This window comes from Dipteris shenzhenensis, chromosome 31 (genome assembly GCF_047967505.1).
Source record: "Dipteris shenzhenensis isolate YYH24624 ecotype China chromosome 31, Dip_SZ_1.0, whole genome shotgun sequence".
Lineage (NCBI taxonomy): Eukaryota > Viridiplantae > Streptophyta > Polypodiopsida > Gleicheniales > Dipteridaceae > Dipteris > Dipteris shenzhenensis.
The window spans coordinates 46,290,518-46,306,495 of NC_141626.1; the positions used below are offsets into that span (position 1 = coordinate 46,290,518).

Sequence of the window (15,978 nt, forward strand, 5' to 3'; positions counted from 1 at the left end):
ACTGCCTCCGTGCAAATCTCCTCAATTGCTCTGAACAGTTCTACTGGTATTGCATGCGCGCTGTTGTTGGACTCTTTCTTTACTCGGTTCTTCTCATCTGCGATCTTCTTTTGGCACTCATTCTGCTTGTGCCCTGCCTTGTTGCAATAGAAGCACTTGATCTTCTTCTTCCTCTTTTTATCATCAGAAGAAGATGGGTTACCAGAGTCCTTACCTTACCTTTCTTTGATCCGGTCCAGAAAGCTGAATCTTCTCCAGTCCTCGTCTTTTGACGCATCTCCTCCTCCAGAAGCATTGCACTGAAATCCTCAAAGTTAAGGGGCGGATTTCTGTTCTGCATATTCAGCGCCGTAACAAGACCATCGTACTTTGGTGGGAGAATCCGTATGCACCTCCGTGCTGGTGATGCCAATCGCAGTCATCTGATCGCGCAGATTCTTCACCCTGGTGATGAACTTCTCTGCCGCTTCAGACTCAGACAATTTCTCGTTCGCGAGTTGAGTCTCCAGATTTTGAATCCGCGTCTGATTCGTGGTCTTGTAAGTTGAAAAAGCACACGCGCGCGCACAAAAGTGGTAAAAAATAGTATCGAGACGTTTGTATCCCATTCCAGCTTGCTTCCTCGCTTAGGACTTGACTAGAGCTCATAAGCGATTCCTCAATGCTCATTCACCATCTTCCGGGTCTATCGACGATGCTCAAGTGTTCTTGTTCCCAGCTGCCATTCACGTTTGAGAGAGGGGTCTCCCCCTTCACCAGCGGGAAAGGGCCTCCTACACTCCGTCTCGTGATGATGATTTACAATTTAAGGATCCTGTCATGCTCCACAGTTCAATTGTCGGATTGTTTTGTTTGAAATAGTGAGTTTTCGAATGCTGCTCTCTGCTTTGTTATGGGGCGACAGCTTAGGTGTCGGTATTCCTCAGGTGCAAGCAGAGCAATCCCCGACAGGTTGCCTCAGCTGAATGAGGTTAAGAAATTTGGTGCGTCCGGGGTGAAACGTTCAAATGAGCTTCCATTGTTGCATACAAACAATTTGTTGCACGAGTATGTGAAGCGTGGGAGCATGGTGGATGCCCGCCTTGTGTTTGACAACATGCAAACGCGCAATGTTGCCTCATGGAATATCATGATCCTTGGCTACGCGAAGCACAACGAGACTGCGCAGGCTTTGGAGTTATATGCACGGATGCCCAAGGAAGGTGTGCAACCGAATGACAGAACCTTTGTTGGCGCATTGAAGGCTTGCAATAGCCTGGCAGCAATGGAAGAGGGGAAGCAACTTCACGAAAGATTTAGGAAAAGGCCATGCCTGGAAAGAGTTAGGACCATCCACACCCAGGTTGTAAATAGCGGCTTTGAGTCAGATCTATACGTGGGAACCAGCTTGGTGGATATGTACGCCAAACTTGGGACCTTGGAGGATGCACAGGATGTCTTTGAAGGATTGCCTCAACGTAATGTGGTTTCCTGGACTGCCATGATCCTGGGCTATGTCAACCAGGAAGAGAGTGCCTTGGCCTTGGACTTATATGCACGGATGCACAAGCAAGCTGTCCAACCAGATGACCGTGCGTTTGTTGGCGCTTTAAAGGCCTGCAGTAGCTTGGCAGCACTGGAAGAAGGGAAGCAAGTTGATGGGAAAATTTTGAAATCAGAATGCCTGAAGAAAGGCAGAACCATTCATTCCCAAGCAGTGGAGAGTGGTTTTGAGTCAGATCTATTTGTGGGAAACACTTTGGTAGATATGTACTCCAAATGTAGGAGCCTGGAGGATGCACTGCATGTATTTGACAAATTGCCTCGTGGTCATGTGGTTGCTTGGAATGCAATGATCCTGGGATATGCCAACCTGGAAGAGGGTGCCATGGCCTTGGACTTGTATGCGCAAATGCACCGGGAAAGTGTCCAACCTGATGAGAGAACTTTTGTTGCGGCAATGAAGGCTTGCATTAGCCTGGAAGCGCAAGAAGAGGGGCAAGTTGACGTGGAACTTAAGAAAACTGGAAGGTTGGAGAAAAGTAGATCCATCCACTCCCAGCTAGTAAAACGTGGCTGTGAATCAGGTGTATTTGTTGGAAACACCTTGGTGGATATGTACACAAAACATGGGAGCCTGGATGATGCATGCCGTGTCTTTGATGTATTCCCTCATCGTGATGTGATTTCCTGGACTGCCATGATCCTGGGGTATGTCCAGCAGGAAGAGGGTGCCCTGGCTTTGGACTTATACACAGAGATGTGCCAGGAAGGTGTCAAACCGGATGATCGAACCTTTGTTGGTGTATTGAAGGCTTGCAGTTGTGAGGCAGCCCTGGAAGAGGGCAAGCAAGTTGATGGGAAACTTGTAAAAACAGGATTTTTGGGGAAAGGTAGAGCCATCCATTCCCAAGTAGTAAAGACTGGCTTTGAGTTGGATGTATTCGTGGGAACAACCTTGGTAGATCTGTATGCAAAATGTGGAAGCCTGGAGGATGCACGGTGTGTCTTTGATGACTTGCCTCATCATAATGTGGTTTCCTGGAATGCCATGATCCTGGGGTATGCCCAGCAGGATGAAAGTGCAGAGGCTCTCAGACTTCATGCACAAATGCAAGAGCAAGGTCTATCACCAAATAGCTTTACCTTTGTTGCCCTCCTGAAAGCATGTGGCAATGCAGCAGCTCTAGAAACTACAAAGGAGCTCCATTCTCAAATTAACAGGGTGGATTTTTCTACTACGTCGATTGTGGAAAATAGTCTTATTGACATTTATGCTAAATGTGGGAGCATGCTTGATGCCCGACAGCTGTTTGATGCATTGCCTACAAGGGATATTGTACCCTGGAATGCACTGATTGCAGGGTATGCCCACCAGGGAGAGAATGAACTTGTGTTTTACACATTTGAGAGAATGAAGCAGGAAGGCGTACAGCCAGACGAGGTCACATTGCTCAGTATTCTTAGTGTATGTAGTCATGTGGGGCTAGTGGACAAGGGCCAGAAGTATTTTCAGGCTATGAGCAAAGAGTATGGAATTATCCCAACTCCTGACCACTGTGCTTGCATGGTTGATCTCCTCAGCCGTGCAGGCCAACTGGATGAGGCAGTGGCCATGGTGGAGAAGATGCCTTTTCAACCTAACGTTGTTATATGGCTGACTGTGTTGAGTGCTTGTCGAAAGTGGAATGATGTAGATTTTGGAAGGCATGCGTTTGAAAATGTAGTTAGATTGAATAGAAAAGTTCCTGCAGCATATGTCTTGATGGCTAACATATATGCAGATGCTCACATGCTCGAGGACCGTGATAGGGTCGAGGTAATGAGAGAATGCTCAAGCATAAAATAAGCCAGGAAAGAGCTGGTGTACTAATCTTGGTGGAATGGTGCACATATTTGGGGTGAGAGATGGTGGAGAGAGATCCCTGAAGCAAAGATATAGATGCACATCTGAAAATATTTTCTTAACTTCCCAATTCGACACGCTAACTGTGCATCTGAGGGACATCCTTAGGTGTAAAGGTTGTGTGTTTGCGATCATTTACACAAGGCCATTACTTCTAATACAATTTTGCAGATATGCAGATTGAGTTCACATTTACAACGACAGGCTTATGGGGACTATTTGTAGAAACACTGCATCTATAGCAGTATTTCTACTCTCTGGCGTCTGTGGGAAGGGAGCCAGTTTTGCTAAGGAACACAGTGAAGTTTATCGAAAGGCAATGTCAGGAATAAGGGCAGCACACTGTTTCGATACAAGACTAGAAGACTTGCTTGACAGCTTGCATCACTTCTGAGAAAGGTCACACTCAAGTAAAGCTATGCCTCAAAGTTTCTGCTCATTGTTGCAGTATTGCTTATTATGGCAAGCTCTTCTTTTCCTTTGGCAAAACACATAAACATCTCCACAAAACCACCACTCCAAGTGGAAGTTGCGCCAAGCCATGTATCACAAAGTTAAAGAATCTATGGTGGGACAAACGATAGGTGAATGTTAAAATAAGTTTGAGCTGTTGCTAATGCCTAATGTTGATTTTCAAATACCAAACATGGCCTTAAGAACATGTTTTTTTTCCGTTCAAGGTGTGTGAGAACATGAAGTTGCAAACATTACATCTGAAGATGTCATGACAACATCACAAGATGGGATGCATGCTAAGCAACGACATTTGAATTGCCCTATGCAATTTCCAAATACTCATTTTAAATAAACTAGATGGGGTTAAGGTAATTCATGTATGGCATGAGAGTGTGCATATATTGCATTCAAAGATGTGATAACAACATCATAAGGTTGGATATCAACTAAGATACAAAGTTCATTTGCCCCTACATATTCTTGTCAAATGTAATGACAAAACCATAACTATTGATGGTAAAATAGTCGGAAGGTCTGCTCTCCATCAATAGATTGCAAGCACCAACCAAGCTACAGGAATGGAACTCAATAAACTGACAATCTAGGTCTAAAGGTTGTAAACATGTCCACCCCACACCTATACAAGAATCTGAGAGCCTTTAATGAAGGCACTCAAACCACGACCTATACGCTTTTTCATCTGAAATAGAACGACCTTGTAGGATCATAGTTGACTTGAGGACCCTTGCATGCCTCACACTGAAACTATATCAAAGGAGCATTTAAATTTATGAAACGTATGTGGGATAGTCAATGTGATTATCTTGTAGCAATTGAGTCCACCCACATGTAAATTGGATAAGAAGGGTCCTTCGCTTTAAATGTGATGTACTTCATCAGCACTTTTTCCTCAAAAGCAAAGTGGGAACATATAAACTCGCACAGTTTCTTGATGCGGATTTGCATTTTGATAGCCTTTTGTGGGCTGTAGTGGCAGTAATGCTCGAGGTGATATGAGGAGTGTTGGTGACATGATCATCCTCCTCATTGTCATGCAATTCGGTGTTGTAGTTTCTCTTATTGGGTATGTCTTTCTTATGTGCCGTATTAGCGCTCACTGGAATGCACCATGGCAAGCAAAATAAGAAGTGGCGGCATAATGTAGCTTATGATGACAAGCATTATTACATATGGTTGCAATAAACTCACACAAATTACGTATCATCTCTTCATGTTCAAAATCATTTATGTGATTGCATAATGTTGTAGTGCTTATAAAGTGCGGATTGATTCGAATGCTTGCAATGTCATAATGTGAAATGGAAATGTGGGCATGATAGTTCTAAGATTCTCATTAAAAGTAATATTTTTTACCATCCTCTCACATAATCCAACAATTGCATGAAAATATGAACGAGTTCTTAATTCTTGCAATAATAGACTTAAGTGCACAATTATATATTTGATTTTGTAGGCCATAAATTATTTTCTTGTCTGGTGTAAAGAAAAGGGAGACAAAAAGTAATCCAGTGTAACGTTAGTTATGTTCTCCAACCATAGTTATGCTTTAAAAACTAACTGATTTCAAGTAATTATGTTGCTTGTCTCATCATTAAAACTCTCTGCACAACAACTAACTTTTCCATATATCACATACTTCACCTAAATATGCATAGTGCTTGAAAGTTTCACACTCACCTCTTGAGTACATAATTTTATGCACTATGGAAACAAAAAAGCAAACTTTGTGCCCAATTTTGTTTCACAAAAAAACAAAGGGAAAAAGAGATTACCCTTTGAATGCCCATGTACATGTGCACAAATAACCACACTTAAATAATTCAGAATTGCACACTTTTTATCATTTTGTCTCTCAGCTTCATGGTCATGGTTGCAAGGTGATCTTCATCAGATGTTTCTCTGGTTGACTTATTTATTCCCCTTCTAGAGCTTCTATCCTTGCCATCATCACTGTTGCAATGTCTACTCCTACCACATGAGCAGCATTGAATGTCCCATAACTAATAATCTTTTTCATCTCCTTGCGGATTTTCTTTTTTTAGACGGACAACAATAAACCAGCCATTAGGCACTTGTCATTTGGACGAGGCTCGCGTTTTGCTATTAGGCCAAGACCCCAAAGTGCTGCCCTACATTAGATCAGTCAGTCTGCAAACTATGGCAGACAACATTCCTTGCCATCTCAATCCCTGCCGATAGGTCGTCGAGTTTGTGGCCAATTGCAATAAAGCGACCAACACAACAAGCTGGGTGCATGTAGACGATCACCTTTCTGCTGACCCCATTCCGAAAGGTTATGGTAATGTGGATAGACCAGGTTGATGCCTACAAAGAAGAAGGAGGAACAAACCGAGAAGGCCCAAGAAGAAGAGGCCGCCAAAAAGACAGGCAGTAGCAAGCAGAACTAGAGAGGCTCTGGGCAGTGGAGGAGCAGAAAAAAGGGGCAAAGTTACAGGACCGCCGGGAATGGGAACACAGGCTCAAGTGATCTATCGGTCATGGATGAGCAGATAATAGATTTAATTCAGGATCCTCACGAGCCCAACCCCCCACCGCCAACTTAGCAATTAGCAGCAGCTCTAGGGCAAATGCCTCTCCAAGCCCTATTCATCCTGACCTTGTACCAACAAGCCATGGGATTTTGTACGTCCAACGCTTACACCTCGACTGAAGGGTACGAGGATTTGATAAGGTGCGATCGAAATGTGGATCTCAAGGACATTTCTTTCATGCAATTGATCTCTGCTCTCGCTCTGCGGCTGTACAGAATGTCCTCCATCGATTCTAGGAAGCTTTCAGGCGATAGCACATGGAGGTAGTACAGACCTCTCACCAGCTCTAGCAGACAGCACAGTAGCCCTACAAAAGGAGAAAGCCAATCGCTTCGTAGTCAAAGCAAGCGGACTACGGGCAGTTAAAGTTGGAAAGAAGCTCGAACAAGAGCTGCTACAGACACAAGAGACTCTCGCCCACAAAGATATCATGCACGGGCAACCTCCCAGCAGACTCTGAGGCAATGCAATGACAGGCAACTCTAGATTAGCAATAGCATGCTCGGGTCATAGAAGAGAAACAGACCCTGGAGCTCCAAGTCTAGCAACAGGCCGCCCTCATTGCGCAACTACATGCAACTACCCGGCAATGAGCACAGCAATTCAAGCTCTTCAGGTGGACCTACAAATGGCAATGGCATCTTCCTCTCCGGCACGAGACCCAGATCATACCCATGAAGATGCAGGAAGCATCGTCTCGTGCTTGCACCCTCTGTTTCACAACATGCATGGTCCTCTCAACACATACACATACTTTTTGCACACACTCTCCACTTCACAATATCCATTTTGAAAACACACTAACACTGCACGACCTCAATGAGGCCTTCCGCCAAACACATCCCCTACTAGTTATGGTAATACTTCCATGTCTGCGAAGTCGATATGGATGTCCTGGAAGTGGGTATGGATATCTCACTCTCTCTTACTGGGACCCGCCAACTTTACAATTCCTACACCATTACCAGAACTTGTCAAGCCTATCGCCTTTAAAGACCTCCCCTGCAATGCTAAAATGCTCCAACTCCAACGAAGTCTAGAATGGATGCAGGGGAGCGGTCGCAATGATGTCTAATACATTTTCCGTTGCTTTTTTAAGGTAGTAAGCGAAAGTTATCCACCTACCAGCATCATTATTCTCTATAATAATATTATGAAAGCCCTGCAGAATATGATTCACACTGGAATAAGCTAGCCTGACGATTCCAATGTAGCCTACCCCTCCAAAGTCCATATGATGATATGGACTTAGCTTTGATTTTTTTTTGTCCATTCCACCTCCACCTCCCCCCTCACACTCTGACAGACAACACTTGGGACAGGCCCAAGATCCACCCTCACTAGCACTCACCCAAGCACAAACACCACCACACAGTCCTCCACTTCATAGCATGGAACAAGGGACACGCAAGAGCAACCTGTCGTCGATGGAGAAAGACATGAAGACATGGGTACCAAACAATGGTACAATATTCTCAAGCCCATGCTCTTCTTCGATCTCGAAGGACCATTATATGAAGAAGAGCCAGAGGAGAAGTTGATTAGCAACCCCCAGAGGAAGAAGACTAGCCGCAAGACTCCACACCCAACCATGATACCTTGTATGAGGCCATAATCTCATTTAGATTGGTCAAGGATGTGGCAGATGTAAACCAATAGAAAGGAAATCTGCAAAGCTTTCACCCCTCCAGAAAAGGCATTATGGAGGTGAGATCCCTCACAGAACTTATTCATCACATATTTCAAAAATGGTGGCGGGAACATGCTTGACATACTTAGGGAGGCTACACCTAACCAGATTACACCAGGTGGACAGTGATGTGGGTCTCCAGCCTCAATGGAGAATCTCATTTTTGAATCATGCAGAATTTTGGATGACCTATTGTGCTACGCAGGGCTCGAACGATGGATCGACCCCACATTTATGCCACTGCGCGGATGTTGGAGTTGGCCAAATTTTGAAAAGATGCAAGAAGCGGATCCCAACATCGCCTACAACTTCCCACACTTTAATTTTTCGGAGGTTGGCTCCTCCCTAGCTCTGGCCACCCAGATGGAAGAGTTCAACATGACATTTGCATCCATCCCAGATCCGGTCATTGTAGCCACCATGCATTTTTTTTTGCGGCTACTGATTATATTGCTAAGGGACCTACCGACTCTCGATTTACTAGTGGAAGAGCACCACCCACAATGGAGGGTCCACACTTGAGGTGGTGCCAGATAAATAAGGCGGGGAGAAAGAGTTCTCCATTAGATGTCTGGTGGGTGTAAGTGCCTCACATAGCAAAGCCGGCTTTCAAAACAAAACAAAACAACTACAGGTAGAGATCGTGTTCAATCTCAATGAGGGCCCTTTATTCGTGTAAAACTTTGTAACTTGTCATGGGCTTAATCTAGCTTGGTCACACATGCCACTGTCTCTTTCTGCTCTTTGATGAGTGTGATAAAGAGAGGGGCGGTAGTGAAAGCAAGAGATGAGAAAGAGAGGGGCGAGAGAGACTGGGGAAGAGGGAATGTGAGGATGGAAGGGGGGACGGGAGTGGAAATAGATTGGAAGAGAGGTGGAGGGGGTGTGGCAGTGGGAGGGAGAATGAGAGGAGAAGAAGAGCGGAAAAGAGTGAAGAGAAATGGAAATAGATGATAGGAAAGAGAAGGAAATGGTAGAAAAACCAAAAAAGTAATGAAACTTAAAGAATAAAGAGGAGGAGATGATCACCTCCACCGCTTTTCCAAACTTTGTTTGATGTAGTGAGATGGTTGAGGAAGACAATGGATGGTGGGTGGATGGCTAGGTCATTGTTGCAAGAAGAGCTCGATGATATCACGATAGATGACGATGGGAGTAAGGTGGTGTCTGATGTATAGGGAGGAGTGACTTGCATAGGGCGTGACAATTTGGAAGAGGAGAGAGGCTAGATGTGGAAGAAGAATGAGGGGAGGGAAGCATTTTTATAAGGGAGGAGGTGGAGGTGTGGATTTGGTCGACACTTTTGCACCCTCCAATTTGTCCACATTGGTATAGGTAGGATAATTTGGATTATTTTTTAGGAATAGGGATTGGGGCATTTACAACTTAACTTTTCATTGTCTGTAACTTTTGATGGATATGTCAGATTGCTCTTCTCTAAAAAGGAGAAATGTTCAAAATTTTAGCTCTATACATCAATAGCCATCACATGGCCCGATTTGTTCTTATGTGACTTTTTTTTACAAGAAATATAAAATTCCTAAACCAATAACCAAGGGTTACGCTAAGGATTATTGTTTTTGGCTAGAGTTGAACATATTTTTGCTCTCGTAGACCTTGAGTGGTATGGCAATAATAGTTTTCTTAAGGTTGTTCATTTCATGCAAGTTGATGCATATCTACCTCAACTCTGTAAGGTTTCGAGGCTTTTTGTCACCGACAAATATATTGATGTCATCATCATTGTAATATATGTGTACCTCAGGACCTTCGTATTTCGTAAGTGATGCAGGCTCAAGTGTATAAAGTAGACTTTGTGCATGCTTGCATGAAGGGAACATTCAACAACATGAAGGCTTTCAACTCCATTGGGAGTTTAAGGTTTAGAAGGATTTTTAGGGCTCACAAGGAGGCTCCATAGTTCAGAAAGAGGTTCAAGGTTAGAAGGAGGATCCAAGTTTTAGAGTAGAGTACACGATGGAAAACTCATCTTCCTCATAGATCTTGGAGGGTAATGGTTAAGAAACTAATCTAGGAGCATAAGGTTCAAAGAGAAGCATAGGAGTGGGAGAGAAGGAATGTGTAAGAGAAAAGGGGTAGGGGAAAGAGAAGGGAGAAGTAGAGGGAGAGGCGAGATGCAAGGTTGGAGAAGAAGGGAGTAGGAGCCAAGGATAGGACATGCTATTGGACATGATAGTGCAAGGGAGCATGGACAATTGGAGACAATTGCATAGAATACCAAAGTTGAACTAAACACAATGCCCCAAAGAGTGTGGGCTTCATTCCATCGTGAGATATTTTTTAAAGTTTGGAGATCTTCTCTCTCTGCATGTAGGAATTGTAGGGATTTCTCTCTCTACATGTAGAAATCGCATGTAGGACTTGCATCTAAAATGTGCTTATAGGAATGGCATGTAGAACTTACATCTAGAACTTGCATGTAGGAATCACATGTATGAGTTTCATGTATGATGCACAAGGATTGCCATGCATGCAGGAATCACATGTAGAAGCTGTATGTAAAATGGGCACGTAGGATTCCTAAGAGAGATTCTTGAGAGATTATTCTTGGGCTCATGTAAGTACAAGTGCAACTTCGTCGCTACTCTACACATACATTCTATATTGAAGAAACATTCGAGTTTGGTGACTTTGAACCTTCACTTAAAGAAATGTTATTTCACCAATTCAATGGCAAGATATCATGGCAATGTGTTAGCATAAGTGTACTCTTAATGCATTGGAATTTTCATGGTATGTATCTTTTGCATTGTACGTATCCATTCCCTTGTATATTATGATGGACATGTCTACATCAAGGTTAATAAGTGTAATAAAAAAAGTCACAAATTATGATGGTGACTTGGAGGAAGAAATGGACTTACAAAGTCCTGAAAGATACCACATGACTTGGCATCAACCATTATTTTAAGCAAAGAGAACAGCTACCATGCTCAAGTTAGGATAGCGTTTCATAGCTAAGTAATATTCTACACTCAGAATACCACTATATATGTGTTGTAATTTTTGATGGAGGTCTAGAAAGGATTGAGCAACTCCATTTTCTATGATAACAATTGGATAAAAGCCTAGACCATAGTTGCCTCCAAGAGGGCCACCATTGAAGTTACCATTTATTGAGATCAACAAGTTAGCCTCTACTTTAGCCCCCTATGATAGGAGATGTACGCGTATGTTCTGTTGAGTATGAAACATTGTCAAGATCTTGGCAGACACACAGATCATGCTTGGGGACATCCCATCCATGTTTTAGACCGGGGCATGACAGATAGGGGTACTGTGGCCCTTGTCAGATGCACAACCACCATTGCTAAGAGACCATAGTGGACTACATCCACAGATAGCCACTAGCTTTCTATCTTTGAACTCTTACCATCACAACCAAACCCATCACTAGGTCCACCATGATCTCTCCTTTTATGGACAATATCTGTTGTATTTGCCCAAACTTGGTGTTGAAAATTCTATTCACTCACCTTGCTAACTCAGAAACGTTTGGTTTCATTCCCAACCTGGTGTAGTGCTCACTCTTGCAATTCTAGGATAGGGGTATTCAAGCACAGGACAGGAATTCAAATGGCAAGGGTAAATATAGTGACTCTATGGCATTGTGCCTAATGTGAGACTTGGAAGTTAATGATTGTACTCAGTAAAAAATTATCATCAAGAGTTTGATGAACTCACAATGATATTGGAAGAGAGCTAGAAGCTATACTCCATATGACAAGAAATAGAGGTGGCAACGGTGACCCCTCAATTGTGTAGTTGGCATTCCAAGGATTAGTTTAAGAGACAAACATTTGTGCCAATGTTAGAAATTGCAATTGAATTTCTATAGGACATATGTGTAAGTGAAAAAGCTTGTCATATGATACATGCAAGTCCAAAGAAAACAAGGAGCAAGAATCTTGCACCAAAAAAGTAACTCTTCCAAAAAGTATAAAATCTTTGTAACACTTTTTATTTACAAAAGCTTGTAACTCTCTATTTATCCTTGATTGAAAAGGTGGTAGCAAGTAGTATTACCAAACAATACAACAAAGGGTATTGGAACTACAAAAGAAGAAGGTAATAGTATATCAAAATGAAAAACAAAATAAATGGAGCAATGCTTCCATGTGATGTCACAAAAGTTAAACGCTTAGCTAAAAGGCTATGTAAGCAAGAAAATCAAGCATTGTCTGAGAATTGAGCAACACAACATGATGCAAATTAAGGTGATACATGGATTTTGTAAGGTCACATTTGCAAATGAAATTCACGTTTTGAGGTCTATGTCTGAAAATAAGCATTTTTAATGTCATCATTTTTTAGGATAAGGTTGAACATTTCCATTTCATGGAGAATGAAGAAAGAGATGGATTTTAAAAGTCACACGTTTTTTGTTTGGCTCCATTTCAGATATAAGAATTGTCATTTACTAAGACCCCAACATTCCATGTATACTAATACTATATGCACATAGATGTATATAACATAAAAGACAAAGAGAGAGATAATTCTTATAGTAATTATCTTGATTGTTCTTCCTCTAAAGTGTGGAGCCATATTTTTGGATGTTCTTCCTCTAAGCATGAAGCTATATCTATGGATACAAAAAATCGCAAACAATCACAAACGCAAAACAAATTCAACACAATGCCAAGGCCAAAATGCACAAATCCAGCAAATTTGCTTTGGATTTATAGGTTCATCAGTTTAACGTTGAGCTAGATTATTGTATTTGATAATTTTACTTCAAAGGCCGTTCAAAAAAAATGATTTACAATGGAGACTGTGCATCTTGAACAATGCAAGCAAAGTGCTCCCATGCATTTAATGGATAATAATATATATTTTTGAATATACCCTTATTTGTACATGAAATTCAAACTAGAAGTACTCTATTTATATTCTAAAACAAAAAATATGGAAAAATGCTCACGATCATTATGTAAAATGTGTTGCCCACATCAAGATACTCATGGGAAAGTGGGAAATCGGGAATCACCTTATTGTAAGAAGGCCCCATTTCCTTCCTTGCTTTTAATCCATTCATGGCCTAAAAATCAAAACCATTTGCCATGCTTTGCTATCATTTATAGTTGTAACGGGTTCTATAAAATGACATATAAGGGCAAAATGTGTTTTCCCCCTTGTGAGATGTCACCTGCCGTTCTCCTTGACCATATTATAATTATTTAGTAATGGAAGTTACTAACAAGCTTTCTTTTATCCTGTTTTTTAGAAGTACCATGAATACCTCCCCTGCTTAGCATGCATAGCTAACCATTGTTTATATTCTTGAATGTTCCCTTGTTTTAAGTATGAAGCTATCTATGTTGATCTTGAAACAACCGTCTCGAGCCGGCCACACAAACGTTGCTAACAATGCCTTTGTGCAATGGCCATCATGTTTGCATAGCATTGGGTACAAGATCCGTGACCTAATGTGTGGCATCTTTCTAGTTGGAGCTTGGGACACATAATGGAAGCAAGGAGAAAGTTGGAAGCTTGGAGCACATAGTTGGAAGCAAGTAGTCAAAAGTCACACTCATAAGGGATGCAAAGCAGATGCATTCAAAAGCACCCAAAAGACTTCCTATATTAATTTCTATCACTAATCCCACAATCACTTTTCTTACCTAGTTAACACCCCCTTTGCATTGCAACTTAATCCTCTTGTTAATGGGTTGAACATTTATCGTGGGCTTTTCATTATATGGTTAATCATATGTGGGGAGGCTTCCCACTATATTTTGTTCGAGGCATTGGTGGGTCAATACCTTGTGCTTCATGAACCAAGTTGTTTCCCCCACAGTGAAGTAGAATGAAAACTTTCAATCTTCAATTCAATAGTGAGATCATTGAAGACCCCATTCTCATCTTTAGACCTTGAGATGTTGCTATAATGAGCTCCTGGAATCAAACTCAACTACATTGTAGGCCTTTATATTCCATGGCATACTACCTCATTCCTAGTCCATTGAACCCTTCACCCATCTATAAAGCCCCATGCCTATACACACAAAGTGTTGTGCATGCATAAGTAGAGTGAAACCCCACACTCATGGTTGCAAAGCTTACACAAACCTCACACCATATATATATGATTCACAGAATTGCTTCAAGGTGGAGAGAACTACAATGGGTAAGTAAAACAACTTGAAAAAAATAATGTAGAAGGGGATCACACATATTAGCATCACATTTGGGAAATCATGAAGGTCTATTTTAATCGGTTCACTAGAATCCTTTGAGCTCTCTATGAGTGTACTTCAAAAACCTCAAAGAGAATTTCCTTTTACTAAAAACATCCTACACTTTGGACAACCCAAGCAAAGTGTGTCCCACATATTAATTTGATATTACTAGAACATTTTGTGTGTTTCTTTGTTTGCTACGCATAACATTAGCATGCAATTATGTTTATTTTAATGTAAAACATGAAAGATAATAGAATGCCTAGGCTCACAATGCAAAGATGTGTGGTCAATATTGATAAAGTGAAAAGTTCAATTGTTGCTCATCTAGTGTAAGAGGAGTGCCTTTATTTTCTTGCTCGAGGCTTAGGATTATACCCATAGAAAACATAAAATCAACAATAGTGGGGTAGGAGCTAGGTAAGAAAGTGGTTGTCAGGTTGGCAAGATCTAGAAATGAATTGAAAAATGCTCCTCAATGGTGCCATTCAAAGCACGCCCTTTCTCTTCATGAGATAGCAGTGTTTACTTCCAACACGTACTAGAAGGGGGTTGGAGCCTCTCCTAATTATAAGGGCCCCTCACTCATCTACAAAGCTCTCCTAAATATAAGGGCCCCTCACTCATCTACACCTTAAGGCACACAAGTCAGCAACCATTCCCCCAAGTTCTCCCAATCACAAGGCCTCTTGACAATTCCTCCTTTTGCATGTCGCCTTTGGCTTGTCTTAGCATGCATAATTATCATCTTAGATGTTTCATACATTGTTGCTCCTAGGTACTACCAAAATAGAAGGTTCAACCACTTTAGACCATTGTTGATCCCTCCCTCTCAAGATACTACCAACCGTAATAAAAAACCTAATATTCACATTGAGAGGGTTAAGCCACCCTAGGTAAGGGTGGGGTTGGTGAGGCCTCTTCTTCCTTTTAGGTGAATCTTCGGAATTAGGCTTTCCTCTAAGGTAGGCTATAGTTATCACACGTGTATGTCGACATGATAGTGGTTCACTCAATGTAAGCCTCTTCTTGTAAAATTCCTTGGGGAACAAGGATTGAATATGACATGCCAAAATGTTGTAATCATTGTGAGAATATAACTTTTTCCCAATAATTTAGTACTTTGCAAGAATTTAATGATTTGGGATATAACTTTTTCCCAAAAATTCCCCAAAAGTCATACTAGCTCCTCCCCCAAGGTTTCCACTTTCTAATAAGTCATAATCAATCCTCTTGTGATTTCAATATTTAGATGGAAGTAGGTCACATCTTTGGCCTCACACAAAGATAGAGATACGAGTGTTGTGGGGAGTGCAATGCATTTGCATGAGAGATGGGTTGGTGGAAGGAGAAGAGGGCAATGGAGAAGGGGAAAGGGAGGCGAAGGGACTTGGGGGACCTAGGTCATCCTCAAATGGTGATATGTGATAGTAGGTAGGGAGCCATGTGATTGTGACTCTGGGAGCCATGTCCTCTCCCTCACGTGGAAGATTTGGAATTAAGCAAAACTAGAGAGTGTTTTGGACTTTGTGTTCCCATGTTTGCACATCAAAAGTTTATAGAGCATGATGCACATTATAGCCTTGTTCCAAAGAGTCTTTAGGGGCACATATTTGGAGATTATGGTTGAATTTAGCTTGACATGACCTTTTATTGAAGCAACCTTATAGT

The 15,978-nt window shown here is 41.8% G+C and overlaps 1 protein-coding gene across 1 annotated transcript; it reads left to right on the forward strand.

Annotated features, from left to right (window-relative positions):
- The first annotated feature begins 892 nt into the window (after positions 1–892).
- On the forward strand, positions 893–3,328 carry LOC147881536 (pentatricopeptide repeat-containing protein At4g13650-like). Its single transcript, XM_087402409.1, has one exon. It carries the CDS (start codon positions 893–895, stop codon positions 3,326–3,328), a length of 2,436 nt encoding a protein of 811 aa, XP_087258535.1.
- Positions 3,329–15,978: the final 12,650 nt, after the last annotated feature.